The sequence below is a fragment of the Myxocyprinus asiaticus genome, chromosome 44 (assembly GCF_019703515.2).
Source record: "Myxocyprinus asiaticus isolate MX2 ecotype Aquarium Trade chromosome 44, UBuf_Myxa_2, whole genome shotgun sequence".
In the NCBI taxonomy this organism is placed as follows: domain Eukaryota; kingdom Metazoa; phylum Chordata; class Actinopteri; order Cypriniformes; family Catostomidae; genus Myxocyprinus; species Myxocyprinus asiaticus.
In genome coordinates this window covers 5,065,711-5,082,674 of record NC_059387.1, presented here as the reverse complement: position 1 = coordinate 5,082,674, position 16,964 = coordinate 5,065,711, and the positions used below count along the sequence as shown (strand labels likewise).

General features: G+C 36.9%; 1 protein-coding gene across 2 annotated transcripts in view; it reads left to right on the top strand.

Annotated features, from left to right (window-relative positions):
- The window catches only part of LOC127434243 (polypeptide N-acetylgalactosaminyltransferase 11-like), a 51,478-nt gene that overhangs the window by 20,379 nt on the left and 14,135 nt on the right, over nt 1-16,964 (top strand). Inside the window, exons 2-8 of one of the 2 annotated variants that reach the window (XM_051686832.1) lie at nt 246-536; nt 1,469-1,592; nt 1,821-1,987; nt 6,116-6,241; nt 7,298-7,538; nt 9,972-10,089; nt 14,867-15,019. In XM_051686832.1, coding sequence (XP_051542792.1) covers nt 284-536; nt 1,469-1,592; nt 1,821-1,987; nt 6,116-6,241; nt 7,298-7,538; nt 9,972-10,089; nt 14,867-15,019 — 1,182 coding nt within the window. In that variant the 5' untranslated portion in view covers nt 246-283. The remainder of the gene's footprint in view (nt 1-245; nt 537-1,468; nt 1,593-1,820; nt 1,988-6,115; nt 6,242-7,297; nt 7,539-9,971; nt 10,090-14,866; nt 15,020-16,964) is intronic. The other variant, XM_051686833.1, reaches the window with a different exon arrangement.

The window sequence follows — 16,964 nt, the reverse complement described above, 5'->3', positions numbered from 1 at the left end:
AAGTTTGTAATGTTGTGATTTACCTCGGAGCTGTTTGGTTGTCTTCATGGCTACTAACTCTTATGAAACTCTTTTATAAAATCCCGATGGGGAAAAAATGAATGGGATAAGACAGTAGTGGTGTAAGAAAAATCTTGTAAGAAACCAGACTCAGCTGGGGGAGCCAGTCCTCTAGTGACAAAATGTGTTGTTTACTGCGTCTTGTTTTTGCAGGGCAGTATTGATTCTGAACGCTTGTTTTTCAGGGGCCTGATAATGGCCAGTCGAGGATGCTAGCATTACCATGGGCAGCGTCACTCTGCGCTACTTTTGTTATGGATGTCTCTTCACTTCTGTGACCTGGTCAATTCTTCTCTTCCTGTACTTCAACCTCAGTCAGGACGCCCACGTGTCCTTTAGAAATGTGCCCATCCAGGGGCAGCACCGATTCCAGCCTCGCTTCACCCACGGTCCGGTGGTCCAGCTGAGAGACGATGGTCAGGCCCGCAGAGGCCATGCAGCGGAGGCTGCCAAACCAGACCTGTCTCCAGAGCTGGGTTGGTGGAGTTAGGAAACTCGTGTGCACTTTTATTTAAAAGTATTGTGCCATTTGTGAATATATCGTCTGGAGTGAAGGGCTGTCCCAATGGAAATTATTTTTATTACAACAGCAGATTTATTTATTTTGTTCTTTTTTAAAGGTTTTATCAGCCTTTCATTTATTCATCATTTATTGTCTGTACTTTTCAAATGTCTTTTATAGATTTGACTGTTTTAGCCTTGTCCCAGACCCAGACTTTTAATATTAAACTAAAAAAATCCATTATAAAAAATACAAATTACATTTAAAACTTTGATAATCTAAACAAGAGTGGAATAAACAATTTATATATTTATTGTGTGAAAATGATTCCCATAAATTTCTATCAATTATGACTCTCTCACAACATTTTGACCACACCAAAAAAAAAAAAAAAAAAAATGCCTTTAATAAACTTTTTTCTAAAAGTTATTAACTAAATATTACATGTGAGCAGAATATTTTTATTGGACGTCATTTCCAAGCAAGCAGTAATTTTGCCAAATTATGCAAAAAGTGTGGAAAAATATATTTAATTGTGTATTTTCAGGACACATAAAATGTTAGCTATGAAATTAGTCAAGACAAAAGAGTCTGTCATTTTATTTCAAAAATGTAAAAAAGTTGAAGAAACTCCCGTAAGCGTCTTAAAGCACATTTTTTTCGAGAAAAGATCTTAAACTGTTTGGCGCAAATAGATATTTGCCCATTACCCTGTTTTCAAACTTCATGTAAATACCTTTTTCAGCATTCTGCCGGTTAATTCTGTGTGCATCTGTTAACCTTTTTTTATACTGTTAAAGGGGTTTTTATGCATTGGTGGGTTTTCTAGAATGAGCTGATTTTTGATAGCATATCAGTGTATTGTTGTGCCTGTAAACACGCTCAGTGTTTTATGTCTGATTGCAGGAATGATTTTTAACAAGCAGGATCAAGAGGTACGAGACAAGGGCTATCACAGACACGCCTTCAACGTGCTCATCAGTAACCGCCTCGGATACCACAGAGACGTCCCTGACACCAGGAATGACAAGTAGGACTCGCTGTGTTGAATCTGTTAAATTTAAACGTGAAAAAGTTAAAGAGTGACCCAGAATCATGGTTAGGTATCGTTCAGTTAAAACATTACATTTATAAGATGAAGGAATGGCCATTTTATGAGCTCAAGGTACACAAACAGTTTAGTGTAAATTGAGGTGAAAGTACATGTTGTTTAGTGTGATACTTCTTTAAATCAGCTCGTGATCTGTGTTCCCGTCAGGTGCGGAGACAGGAGCTATCCCATGGCCTTGCCCTCGGCCAGCGTGGTCATCTGCTTCTTCAATGAGGCGTTCTCTGCGCTCCTGAGGACTGTTCACAGCGTGCTGGATCGCACACCAAACTACCTGCTCCATGAGATCATACTAGTGGATGACCACAGTGAACTAGGCAAGCCACTTTACTTTTGTAAACGTGTCCCGTTTGAGTTTTAATCTGGTCCACTGACTCAAGACCTAGATTATAATATGGGCTGTGAGCTTGTGTGCTTTTTTTGATTGTCCCATTTGGTTAAATAAAAAAAAAAAAAAAAACACTTTAGCAAATAAAAACCATGCTTAAATACAATATAAAACTACAAATTTATCCCATTCATTTAAAAAAAAAAAAATTTTTTTTTTATGTCTGTGACCTAATTGTACACAATAGACATTTTTCATGCTGGCTAATTCCTATCCACCCTGTTGGGCGTTTGTTGTGTAAAGAAACTTCTGGTCCGTCCCTTGTCAAAGGCAGTGATCACAGGGTGGAATTAATGTTGCTTTTTTTGTATGATTCATCAGAATGATGAAAGCACACATTTGTTGTTTCAATGAGGTGGAGTGCATATCTGTCTAAGCAGCAGTTCAGAGTCTGACTGCTTTTTAGTAAAGAAATGCAAAAATGCAACACAAACAATCGTACATATAGCACCTTTTTAAATAACAGATCATGACAGGGCCATACGTTTAATTATTAGGGCTGGGTTTTTGATACAGATTTTTCGATTACAATTCACAAGCTTTCAATTCCAATTTGGAATAGATTTTCATTTGATATTGATTCATATGGGCATATTTCAGTTATAATGTCCCTTTTGCTTTCATATGAAATAAATTATTTTCAGCTAATGCTGTTAATTATACAGGGAACCTTCTGACTAGGTACATCATGCAAATATTAATTTGACTAATTATATTTTATTAGTTTTTCATAATTTTGGTCACATTTTGGCTTTTTAAAAATGAACAAATCCATGTATTCAATCAATAAATTAGATATTATATTTCATATATTATTTCTTACTACTAAAAATTATTTTCGTTGATTTGTTGAGGACTTGCTAAAACTGGAACTGTCTCTTCAAGGAAACGGGAATTTCTGTAAAATCATCTGTAAATGAGCGCATGTTAACTAGAGAGGACTCGAATGGCTTTATCTCATCTGTGCTATGCATGATTAGAATTAAATGTTTATTTTTTGTGTTTGAACAAATGACTGTAGAGAACAGAAATGGTGTTAAAAGAGACAGTATTCAATGACAAATGGGTCACATGGCTCTTGTCTTTAGACACACTTTACACAGAACAAATTTTACTCTCAACACATGAAAGGATCTCACTGCACAATTACTGGTGAGTGAAATATGAACATTTGCCTGGCAGTTGCCAAATAGAGATATTTAAGACAAATAGCGTGAAATTTGGTTGCAAATGCAAGTGATTTTCTCGCATTGTAATGGAGGGTTGGGCATGGAGTAAAAGATCAATCTTGGGATTTAAGAATTGATATCAAGATTGTTCAAATGAAGATTGCAATTAATCGGATAATTCATATTTTTACCCACCCCTATTAATCATATAGAATAGAGGTCGACCGATAGTGAGTTTTGCCGATACCAATAACTAAGGTGGGAAAACAGACCGATAGCCGATTAACCGGCCGACAGTTTTTAAAATTTAGAATATGAATGAAAACTTTCCACTAAATGTAAAATAGTGCTGAACTTTAGTAAGTATTACTTTCCATGGCGATACTTTAATAAATTTCTCTCATACTGGTACTTTCTTCAAAACCTTTGCCATCTGAAATTAATGAAAATATTAAGTAAAATAGAACAGGTCAAATGTGTTTGCTGTTCAGTAGTAACATAAAACGCTGCCTTACAAAGCCAAATAGCGACTGTTTGCTTCATCACTACTGACAATATTTATTATATTATTTTATTGTCATATTAAATCTATAAATGATGTTCAAGAAAGGGAGAGAGAAAAAGGGATAGCAATAAAATCAACTCAAGTCTTGTCTTTTTAAAGGTAATTTTAGAATGGCATTGTCTATAGTATATGTGCCCTCACATGAACACACTGTATTAGATATCAATGTGCCCTTTCATGAATATAAAATGTATATCACACTGATATATTTAACCATGCTCTTGTTTTTTTGTTTGTTTTTTTTTTGTACATAACTACGTCATAAAATGAGGAAGTTTGGACAGAAGTTCATTTTGTCAGAATAGAGAAAAGTTTGGGGAAGCTTAGAGTCAAAAACCTATAAAATGGAAAACTGTAAAAATGTTCCTGTGCACGTGCATTCACGCAATGTACTGTGAACGCTCTGGGTCTTCTGAAGCAAATGAATGACCGAGCAAAAACAAAAATTCAGGCCGCATAGTCATATAAGGTTGCCATTAATGATTGATTTATAACTGATAATTAACGTATAAATTCACTTAGAAACAAAACCTCTTCGGAGCACTCATGTTTATAATCTGACTGGAACAAATTGGACGCACCTCTGTCCCGAAAAAAAAAAAAAACAGATCTGCACAAATTCGTAAGTGACTTTTTTTAATTCAAAACAGCGTATTAAGAGATAAGGCAAGCAGTTTCCATCCTTGACTTTATAACACTGTTCTAACCATTCGATCAGCTAATGTTAGCGTCCTCTCCACCTTGTCGGTAATGAAATTCTCCAGTGCAGCGATTAGTTATAAACAAATTAATTATCAAACCACCTCTAGTTGTCTTAAATGACTGATTTATTGTAGCATGACAATGATAATAACATGTACTGTATACAGACCTTTGCTTTTCTCTGTCGATGTTTTAAACCTGCATTTGAAGCGTCCGTCTCTATAAATAGCCTAGTCACGTCGCACAACAAACTCCACTATACTGTAGAAACAAGGAGTTCAGACTGTAGAACCCTCCAGCACCGGCCACGAAGAAATGAAACCAAAAATAACTATTGGAAACTATCGGAGTTTATTTTTTTTTCGATAGTCGACATTTAAAAAAAACGCAACTATCGGCCCCGATTAATCAGTAAATCAGATATATCGGTCGACCTCTAATATAGAAATGCATTTGAAAAAGATTGTACAAGAATAAACAGAGAGCCTGATGTTTGCATTGCTGTCATGACTTTTCTATTTAATATTATATCCATGCTTATTTTAAGACCAACTTTAAATTGATGAAATAAAAGAATCGGAATTGGAATTATTCGTCAAATGTTCACTGGTGACATGTATATAACAAAGTAAATTACAGCTACAGGCATGAGTTTACATTTGGGGTCCTCATCTGATACGAATGTGATATAAATAAATACATATGTATAAAAAAAAAAAAAACAGTAAACGTGTTACCTTTATAATGTTTGGTTGTTAGTAATGAATCTTAGTACTTTTTAGTTGCTTCTCAAGTCACTTCATTGCATGTTGAATGCTTTTAACAAACTAGCAATTGCATTAGATTTCAAATACTAATGGGAAGTGAGCATGCTGCAAACGCTTCAGTTAAAACATTGTGTTAAAAGAAACATTAGCTTTAAGAACATTCTATATTACATGTAGTAAATTGCAGTGTCAAGCTAAATAAACAGTTGAAAAAGTTTGGGTTTATTGTCAAGTTCAACTAAAGTAGTTAAAAACTGACGACAGTCCATAGAAAGAATGCAGACGGAAGTTTACACACAGGTATCGGGATCAGACATGTTGACACAGGGACATGTGAAATAGGTTATTCTTAAAAAAACAAAAAAACAGATGTTTGCTTTCATCATCTTTCATCCAGGGTGTTCTCAGTCAGTGAATATGGGAATTTGAAATTGTGATTTCAGGCCTGATTAATTTCCTTTCATGGAAATTAATCAGATCTATTTTTCTATAGTGAACATAAATTTCTCTAGTTTTCTAAGCTCTAAAAATATTTCTGAGTTGAATCAGCTAGTAATAGCCCTACAATATTTCCAGTTGAATTTTCAGTTTCACTCAGAAATGGCACATTACAGAAGTTTCCACACCATTTCACGTTGCCTTTCATAAGAGCACTCTCAGCTCCATTTAACAAACTTTACCATGTCGAAACCCATTCTGCAGATTTCCGCTCTTAAATCAGTTCAGAAAATGTCTGCAGATTCTGTCTTGGCCTCGCATGTTAACACCATGTTGAGCCCCTGTTTCAAACACACCCAGTAACCCTGAAGGGCTGCTGGCTGTCTATATGATGTGATGCTCTGTGTGACTGACAGATGATCTGAAGGAAGATCTGGATGTTTACATTCAGCAGCACCTGCAGAAGAAGGTGAAGCTGGTTCGTAATGAGAGGAGGGAGGGACTGATCCGCGGGAGAATGATCGGAGCATCTCACGCTACAGGTGTGACATACTTCGAAATGGTCATTTACCAGATGCTGTTATCCCAAACAAGTACACTTAGCATGAGTTCAGAGACCAGCTGTTGTCCTTTGTTTACATGTCAGGGACTGTGTCTTGGATGCTATTCAAAGGTAAAAAGTAAGTATGAAAGTACTACAGATGATTTCTTGTTTCATTTTTCATTTAAAATGAACAAAATACCATTTTAGAGCCAGTATTGAAGAAGTCTGTGTTCGAAATCGTATTCTTGCCTTGGTGGGAAATTTCAGTCCTCTTTCATCCATCCTCGTGTGTTTACGTCTAGTCCGTACCTTACTTGCTTAAATGACAAATTGTTTGGATACTGGTCTTGTAGGACTTTCTCTTTTCTGTTAGTGATTGTTTGAGTAGCTAGTCAGATTCGCGCCAATGTGGTGATCACAGGCAACCATATGCCTCAAACCATCAGATTCATCCGTGCAGAAGAGCAGTGCCTATGCACAACATAACTTTTATGTTTCAACCCCTGATGTCAATAGACAGCCCAGAATGCTGTAGTAGAACTGTAATCAATTTGCTTCTTAGAGTAACCAGGGTTGTTTATTTAATGCATTAATTCAGTGCAATTAATTATATAAAACAATAGCGCATTTTAAATATTAACGTACTTAATCATTTCCGCGGACCAAAGTGAAGTAAGCGCAACACGCAGCTGTTCAGGCAAGAAACCACACTTTCTGACAGCCGACAGCAGAAGATGAGGATGCGTTCTTGCGTTCAAACACATAATGCAGGGGTCTCGAGCGTGTTTCAAACTGTGTTTAATCCACCTAAAAATATCCACCTAAAAAATGTTTAAATCACAGCTGGATGAAAGTCTGATTGGATGAAACATTTTTGAAGCTGTTTGAGCAATATTTGAGAAGCCATGCTATTTTGTTAATATAGTCCGCTGCCCATCCACTCAGATTTTTGAGCTATAGCTATGTTTTATAATCCAATTTTTCCCTTTCCTTGCCCTTTTGCCTCTCGGTCAACTTTTCAACTCTATTGTAAATCTTTCTGTGTGTGTTTCAGGTGAGGTGTTGGTGTTTTTGGACAGTCACTGCGAGGTGAACGAGGTGTGGCTGCAGCCGCTGCTCACACCTATCAAACAAAGCAGAAAAACGGTGGTGTGTCCTGTCATTGACATCATCAGCGCAGACACACTGGTCTACAGCCCCTCGCCCATCGTGCGAGGGGGCTTCAACTGGGGCTTGCACTTTAAATGGGACCCTGTGCCCATGTCTGATCTCAACAGTCCTGATGGATCTATTAGGTACAACTAGTCTGCCAGTGTGTATAATGTCAAGGTTCAACACAAGTTGAGCTAAATTGACAGCATTTGTGGCATAATGTTGATTACGAAATAAATTAATTTTGATTCAACCCAGTGAGGCACTTACAGTGGAAGTAAATGAGGGCCAATGCATAAACGTTAAAACACTCACTGTTTCAAAAGTATAGCCACAAGACGTAAACAATATGCTTGTTAACATAATTTTAGTGTGATTGTTTGAGCTTAACTTGTATTAAACCCGTAATACCAGCTAGCTTAAATCTCTACAGCTGTATATGTGATTGCAAATAATGTCCAAACCACACCAACGATTCGTTTTAACCAGTCATCAGTGCGCTTCGACTAGCCCAGTTCTCCTAAGTCAAGAATTTTAGGGATGTGTGCGAACCAAAAAAATATCACCTAACAAATACCATAGCAGAACAAAAAAATGAACGAAAAGACGCCTGTTCGCCCATTAAGTATAAATTAGCCTTTAAAGTCGAGCTGGTGTGCGGTCACAGTTGTGCGCATGTCGGCTATTTTACAGTGGCTTTGAATGTGGCTCATCCAATCAGAATATAGAGTTGAAATTATAAGTTTTATAATACTTTTTTTACTACTTGAGTCTTTTTGTTTTTAACTCAAGTGCTACATAATGTGAAGCTGTTTTTGCACTGAAACACTAATCATTCTTTTGTTATGAATAATAATCCAAGTTCCAAATAAAAATAAAATAATCAAATGAGACCTTTTATTTGTAATGTGTTTAATTCACGGGATTATCCAAAAATAGGCATTACCACATTTATTTTTAAATAATATTAATACTGTATATTGTAGCTAGGCATTGGAGGGGCTGCTGATACAGTCTTGCAGCTCACCTCTTATGTCACTCTCCTACTTAATCTGTTGTGGGATTGGTTTAAGGATAGGCATTGGAGGGTGGTAGTAGGCGTAGTCTGATTGCTTGTCTTTTCTAACAGAGAAGAGGCCTTGGATGTAGGGTAGGGCTGCTTTTGGAGAGGGGGTCGAACCCTGGCTGCATGTTGTAATCTGTAAAGGAGGAAGGTCTTGATGGTGATGCGAGAACTAGAAGCAATGGATAGCATCTGGTGTACAGCTGCTTGGGGGTGCCAGGTGGCTGGTAGACATCCCTAACTGCTGCCCCACCACTAGGAGATATTCTGGGATTAATAGGGCGATTTTGCTAAATTGAGCGATGGGTGGCATTTTTGAGTTGAATTTCCCCCCAAAAATAACTATATTCTGACTATTAACATGTTACTCATTTGAATGTATGATTTTTGTCATGCCGCCCACCGCTATGTGATACTGTGCCCACTGCTACTTTCTGCTGCATGTCCTGTGCCTGAAGCGACTCTTATTGATGGGAGTGAGGGCTAACACTTTAACCCCATGGTCATAGGCTGCCCTGTTTGGATTCGATTTCCCCTGATGGCTTCCTGAAAATCCATTAGGTTGGCACTGGCTGTGAATCACATGCTGTTAGTATGACACTCTGCTCTTGTGCCCCTCATTTATACATGTTCTTTATTGACACAAATTGAGCGTGTACACTACCAGTCGAAAGACCCAGCCACTCACTCTTCATTAAGACTATTTTCCACATTTTAGTACAATAGTAAAGTTATCAAAACTGTCAAAGACATCAATAACAAAATTGGAAGTATGGGAATTACGAAGTGACTGAAAAATTTTCAACAAATCAAAACTATCTGAAAATTGTCCCGTTGTCAGAATGTCAGCTGTTCACTCTGGTCATTCTCTCAACCAACTTCATGAGGTTCATGCTGAGATGCTTTTTAAACCATATTGAAGGAGTTCTCATGTATACTGGACACTTGCTGGCTGCTTTTCCTTCACTAGTTTTGCATAGACATTTATATGTTGGCACAATTTATATTTGTCTACTAAATTAATTTGAAGCATTAAAGTTTTTTATTTATTTATTTATTTTATCCCCTTTTCTCCCAATTTGGAATGCCCAATTCCCACTACTTAGTAGGTCCTCGTGGTGGTGCGGTTACTCACCTCAATCCGGGTGGCGTAGGACAAGTCTTAGTTGCCTCCAATTCTGAGACAGTCAGTCCGCGCATCTTATCACGTGACTCGCTGTGCATGACACCGCAGAGACTCACAGCACGGAAGGCTCATGCTACTCTCCACGATCCACGCACAACTTAACCACACACCCCATTGAGAGCGAGAACCACTAATCGCAACTACGAGGAGGTTACCCCATGTGACACTACCCTCCCTAGCAACCGGGTCAATTTGGTTGCTTAGGAGACCTGGCTGGAGTAGATCAAAGGTTTTTGTAAGATCATGAGAATGATTTGTTTTTGATCATGAAGTGTAGGATTTTGAAGAGTGCTATTACATGACTCCTCCCATGATGTTTCTCTGCAGATCTCCCACTATGGCGGGTGGGCTGTTTGCCATGGACAGGAACTACTTTTACGAGCTCGGTCAGTACGATCGTGGCATGGACATCTGGGGAGGAGAGAACTTGGAAATCTCTTTTCGGGTAAATGTCTTGAAGCTTAAGACAGTGATTCTTATTTTCTTTTGGTCACGCCCACCTTTGAAACTGGAAAAACGTTTGCACCCCCCACTCTATAATCTGTTAAAAAATATCATTGGAAAAAATTTACATTTCAGCTCCATTTTACTGTTTTTATTATTATTATTAGAATTTTAGAATATTCTTATTATTATTATTATTAGAAATTGTTTTGGTATTTAAAAAAAGTACAATGAAAATTGAATGCATTCTTCCAACTTTACTGAATAATAAAATGTTACATTCTTCAAGTAAAACAAATCTAAATTTTAATATAATAATAAAATAATATAACTTTAAAAAATATAGTATTTGTGTTAGTGTTAGCAGGAGCAATGTATATATATAAAAGCTCACCAAAAAAATTACATTTGTCATTATTTACTCACCCTCCTCAACTTTTTTCATTTGTGAAAATCAAGATTGAGGGATGAGAGGATTGTGTCAATCTCCAAAAGCACATAAAAGCACCATAAAGTTGTCCATATCACTCGTTGACATATATAAAGTCTACTGAAGCCATTTGGGAGCATTATGTGTGAAGAACAGACCGAAATGTAAGTGTTTCTTCACTAAATTCTTCCTCTTCACCCATTTGAATCTGGTGCACAGTCTACTCACACAAGAATACATTTATTTACATAAGCGCAGCGCATTAAGTGCACCTGATACCAGATAAGGAGAAAAAGGTAGAGGAAAAGAAATTGCGCTCATTGGTTTTTGAATGTGTAAAAATGTAACTCGATTTGGGAATGGTGCAGTTACAATACGGGGCGCGTCCCACACTTTGAGAACCACTGGCTTAAGACAACTAGTTTTGCTTCAAGACCAAGATTTTAAATTGAAGTTGTGATCCAACACAGTACAAAAATTGGTTGTTGTACCAAAGTAAACTATGACTTCAAAATCAAACACAGAAATGTATTAATATTAAAAAATTGAGGATGAGGGTACCTGTCCATGTTTGCGTCTGTCTAATTTGGCTAGCTTGTGCCATGTGACCAAATACCATTTTGATGCATCTTTAGTTGGTAACGCAGCATTGGATGTCAAAAACAAAAGATATTGGATGCTTATTTGTATTGCAATCCTAACAATACACAACTGTATAGTTGGTTTCATTTATTATTTTCAAATACTGTAGTATTATGTTTTTCCCCTGCTGTATGTGATCAGAACAGACCTGGGGCCGGTTGCACCAGCTGTGCGTAAGTTCAAACTTAGCCTAGTTGTGGTGTAAATGGGCACTAAGTCACAATTTATGCACTGCTAAATAATTGAGCAATGCACCATTAAACTTATAAACTAAATATTTACAGAAGACTCCGACCAGGAGTAACGGTTGGAATAAAAAAATAATCAGATTGATATTTTATGACGTCAATGAGCTCATGTTTTGCATGACAGGCATCAATCATTTCCACATACAGTATGATGTTGACATTTACACTCATTTACATTTACGAGAGAGAAAAAAAAACTTACTTTTAAGTGGATCTTCAGCATGAAACCGATCTAACGGTGCAGTTTTCAGGGTGTGTCGTCCGGTGTCAAGTTTCAACACATTCAAAATATATATAGTATATTAAAATGAATAAATGTCTATTTTTCCAGCCTGTTGTATTAGTATTTATTTATCACCCCTTATTTATTTTAGATACAGTTCCTATATTTTGTTATTTACACAGGGCAATTATACAATTTATTAAATCTACTTTTATTATGTTTCATATTTTAATGGGGATATCATTTATTACAGCTGACAGTAATGTGAGCAAACAAGGTTTGAACATCAACCGTAACAAGATCAAACTGAAATTCATGACGTTTTAATACTTCTGTGTACAAATTTGAAGGCTGTTTATTGGATCAATACAGGTAAACGTCATATTATGCGACTATGCATCACTTTACGGAGAGCTTACGACCTACTAGCTAAGTCTTGCCTTAAGGACAGGTGGTGCAACTAGATTAAGCACTGACTTAGTTACAAACTAACTAGTAGTTACTAAGCCCTTAGTGTGAACTTTACATCCTAACTTACGTGAGAACTTACGCACAGCTGGTGCAACCCTACCCTGCAACCAAACGGGCCTCCAGTTGAGATCAACTGGATTAAGACACAGTCATACATGTTTACACAAATTTACTTTAACGCTGCAGCCAATATGTGCTGAAAAAGTCCCAACTTAAATTTTTTTCATTGTTTTGCCTTATTAGGAATTCCTTCCTTTCCCTCATTGAGTCCAGTTTTGCCTTTCAGCTCAAAGGCTAATAAATGTCATAATAAACACTTCAGCCAGGCAGTCTCATTGATTGTGACGTACTCCTGAATTCTTCTGATAACGTTCCACATTAGTTATGTGCCTAATTATAATTCTATTTGCATTTTATACTGAAAATGTAACTTCAAAAGGAATGTCAGTCTATGGCTGGAAGTTGCTTCTCTGTCATTGACTTTTCAGTTATTCATTGGAGCTTGTTTTTCTATATACTTTTTTTTTATAGGACTGGGTAAAAATTAGGGATGTGTACGTATAGTCGACATTCAGTTAACCGTTCGACGCTGTACTATTTGAATACCAAAATCACTATTCGGTAATTCTACATGTGCAATAGATGTCTTCAACCCAATCCAAACTCGACGAGTTCTGACAAACCATCGGGTTTTGGGTCCGTTTTTCAAGTATAGGGCGAGCAAGGGGCTGTTCAAACATGCTTTTTTGTGCATGTGTGCTGTTTTTCTAAATATTGTTAACATGCGCTGGACAGACGTCTTTGACTATTGCGGTGAATCTCACTGTTTTTTTTCTTACAGCGTCTTGCACAAGATTGCCACATTTTTAGACACCAAGTAAAGTTAAAAAGAACTTCGATTTTTATCAACGCATTTCAAAACACCTGCTTTGTGTTTCATTGGTTGTGTTGCGTTGTGCTGCATTGTGAAGAAGTTCAGGACTTCATGTGTCTGTTACACCATTAAACATGACTCTGTTTATCACCAAGCAAAGTTTCAGCGCTTTATAAACGGTAAGATAGTGTTTTTTCACTTTTGCAATGCAGTTTTCCAGTCATGGAAAAGTCATGAAAAATAACTAAATGTCCTGGTAAATAATTATTTGTGCTTGAAAATATTTTAGTATAATAGAGTTTAACTGTGTTGCTAACCAGGTTTTTGTTACATGTACAATGTAAAACATGGTAACGAACGGGACTCGGAATAGGAGCCAAATAGAGAAATTTAAACTAATAAAGTCTGTGATTTAGTTGAATAAATATATAATCTGCAAGTGATACATACTTTAAAATTAATGTGTGAAGCCGCTCGTACACTGAAAACACCTCATCATAATCATCACGTGCACTCTTGTGTGTGTGTGAGATGGCAGAGACAAAGAGCACTCTGAAGTGTGCAGCGCATACAGACTATGTGTTTATTTAATTAAACTTTACTTGGATTAATAATTACACTGGGCCATGGACCAAACTGCTTATCTGGAGGTGATAAACTATCGTCAAAAACACAGAAACGCCCAAATAAAAGCTCAATTTCAATGGATGCATGTGTTTTTGCTTAAATATTACACTTGATGGGTACAAAAAATGTCTTGGAAATGTCCTGGAAAATTGTGCTTTTAAAAGAGAGGGAACCCTGATGATAATATTTGCATTCACTCCCTAACAGAAATGTGAACCTGCCCGTGCAGAGCACATATACAGGCAGTGACAGTTTGATTATTTTTGTTTGACTTTAATTTGAGATTTGATCATTTGAAGGTTTATGTATTTGTTATTTAGGCTCATAGCTCACTGTGCACTTTATTTACTGATATTTGAGTAGTGTTTGAGGAAATTGCATTGCAATAAACATTCTTTATCCCCGAATAACCGTTTGTGAAACATCGCAGTTAACCGAATGTAAAAACAGTAACCGTGCACATACCTAGTAAGACATATTGTTTTTCTGATGCATCGTGGTCATCATTTGAAGGATCTTGATACCGATTCCCAAAATCCCAAGATCGATCTGTCACTCAATGTGGCAACCCTCTACAATGTGAGCAAATCATTCGCATGTGAGTCCAGATTATGCGCTGTGTGACAAAAAATGTCTGTGATTAGCCAAGATTGCATAACATATTGGCGAAGACGTTCAGCAGTGAGATCCCTTTACTGTGTGTTGAGAGCAAAAGTTCGGTTTGACTTGTATGTGTGTGTGCGTGTGTGTGTGTGTGTGTGTGTGTGTGTGTGTTTGTGTGTGTCCAAAAACGAGATCCACGCTACCCATTTGTCATTGAATAATGTCTCTTTTAATATCCTGTATATGCAATATAATATATGCAATTTCAAGACATCAAAATGGTGGAAAACTAATGATAAAATTAAAGTTGTAGAATTTATATTTTCACAATGTACCATGTTAGAAGGTCCCCTGTATATTAACAGCATTAGCTAAGAGAGAATTTCTTTCATATGTAAGCAAAATGGACATTATAACTGAAAAATGAATCTGAATCTAATCCAAATTGGAATTAAATGGAATCGAGAGCTTGTGTATTGGAATTGGGGGAAATCTGTATCAATAACCAACCCTACTTTTTCATATCTACTTTCTGTAGCAGAATTCAGTATCCAACCAAATCAGAGATTTAAGTTGAAGATTCTGAAAATTCTGTGGAATCATAGGGGGCATTTTACGTTCTCATTGATTTAAAAATGAGAATATATTTTTTCTAATCAGATCTGGATGTGTGGGGGTCAGTTGCTGATCATGCCGTGCTCCAGGGTCGGGCACATCTTCCGCAAACGCCGGCCCTACGGGTCACCCGGAGGTCAGGACACAATGGCCCACAACTCCCTGCGTCTGGCCCATGTCTGGATGGACGAGTATAAGGTGAGCATCAATAGCAGAAAGACAACAGGAGAGTTCAGATAGGGCACAAGTAATACAGGAAATAATAGCCTACTTATTTTGTAGTGATGTTTGGTGAGGCAAGCTTTTTACTACTACTGCTCCTACTTGGGGTTAGTGATTTGAACAAAGCCCCAGTGGTAAGTATTAAACTTTGGCAGATTCTTGCAGAGGAGAGGTGTGCTATTACTATACGAAGCAGTCAGACATACAGTTTTACCATGCGGATGATAAAATGGGTGAACATATCCTATAGGCTTACATGGAGCGTGGGAAATAGTAAGAATAAAGAATGAGTAGAAGGTGTGTCCAAACCTTTGCCTCGTAGTTTACATATTTTAAGCACATTGTCCAATGCCCATGTAGGTAGCTATTTCATAGCTTCTCGCTTTTTCAAATAAATGTGGGTCAACACTGACCCTTATGCTTTAAGGTCACCCAATAAATTGATTGTTTTTTGTCAGGATGGACATTCACAGCTTTAGTGCTATAAGTTGTCATTGCTGCAGGCAAACCATAGCATGCATAGTGCATACAATGCATTATATGTCGAATGGGGGCATGATGGAGATTTGCTTCATCTCTTTTTTTTATTTTTAATTGTACAGCTGCGTCCAGCCCGCAGAACTGCAAAGGTTTGCTGTAATTGGCTCCTCTGTATAAGAGATATATGACCCAGTTTGAGGAGAAAGTAATTACCTCTGTCGTGCACATTAAAGCTCTGCTTCACCCAGATTCACCCACCTATTTTACAGAATAACTGCTTGGCTGACATTGTCAGTAGTGTTCTCAACACTGTTTGGATGCAGTCCTTTCTTGTTGCCCTTATGTGTGATTCAGTGTAAATAGTGTCATTGGTAATTATTTTCTAGTAAATGAATGGCGTCTGATGCATGTTGCACACAAAAATAGCAAGAGCTGTTTACTGGGTAGCAGGTTGATGCACAGTGCTCTTCTGAGGATGAACTAGTCACTAAATTTGCCAAAGTTTACCAGGTTAATGGAATCACATCTTTGAGAGAGAGTTTTGTTTGGTTTGTTAGCAAGTTAATGAGATAACTTAATGAGAAATGAAAATTCTCTCATCATTTATTCACCCTCACACCATCCCAGATGTGTATCATTTTCTTTCTTCAGCTGAACACAAACAAAGATTTTTAGAAAATATCTCAGCTCTCCATACAATGCAAGTGAATGGTGATCAGAACTTTTGTAGCTCCAAAAATCACAAAAAGGAAACATAAAAGTAATCCATAAGACTAAAGTGGTTAAATTTATATCTTCAGAAGAGATATGACAGGTGTGGGTGAGAAACAGAACAATATTTAAGTCTCCACTTTCACTTTTACATCTGAAAGTCACATGTGGGTGCCTGTTTAGTTTTAGTTAAAAAAAGGATTTAAATTTTGATCTGTTTCTCACCCACACTTATCATATCGCTTCTTAAGGTATGGATTTAAACACTAGAGTCATATGGATTACTTTTATGTTTTCTTTGTGTTATGTTTGGTCCACATACACTGAATAATAAAATTTGGCATATTTCATATGCAAACAGCCGATTTTGATTAAACAAGTAACTAACAGCATTCAAAAAGATGGGGTCCTGTTCATCCTGTTAGATCTTAAATTGTGTTATAAAATTATTTGGTCTCATATCTGTCACAGCAGTTGCACTTTAAAAAAAAAAAAAAAAGAAGCTGTTTGTGCGTTTCCTCCGTGAAAAGTTCAAATCAACCAACAGCAGCTGCGAGGCAAATGGGTTGTCTTAGAGCAGACACGAAAACAATGACATTCAGAGGCGTTATGCCCATTCAGACTAAGGGGATTTTTGAGCCAAGAGGATTTTGAATGGATTATTTAAACTTCCAAAAAACATATTTGTACCTTCGATAATTTAATTAAATGATTATTGCACGTAAAAAAT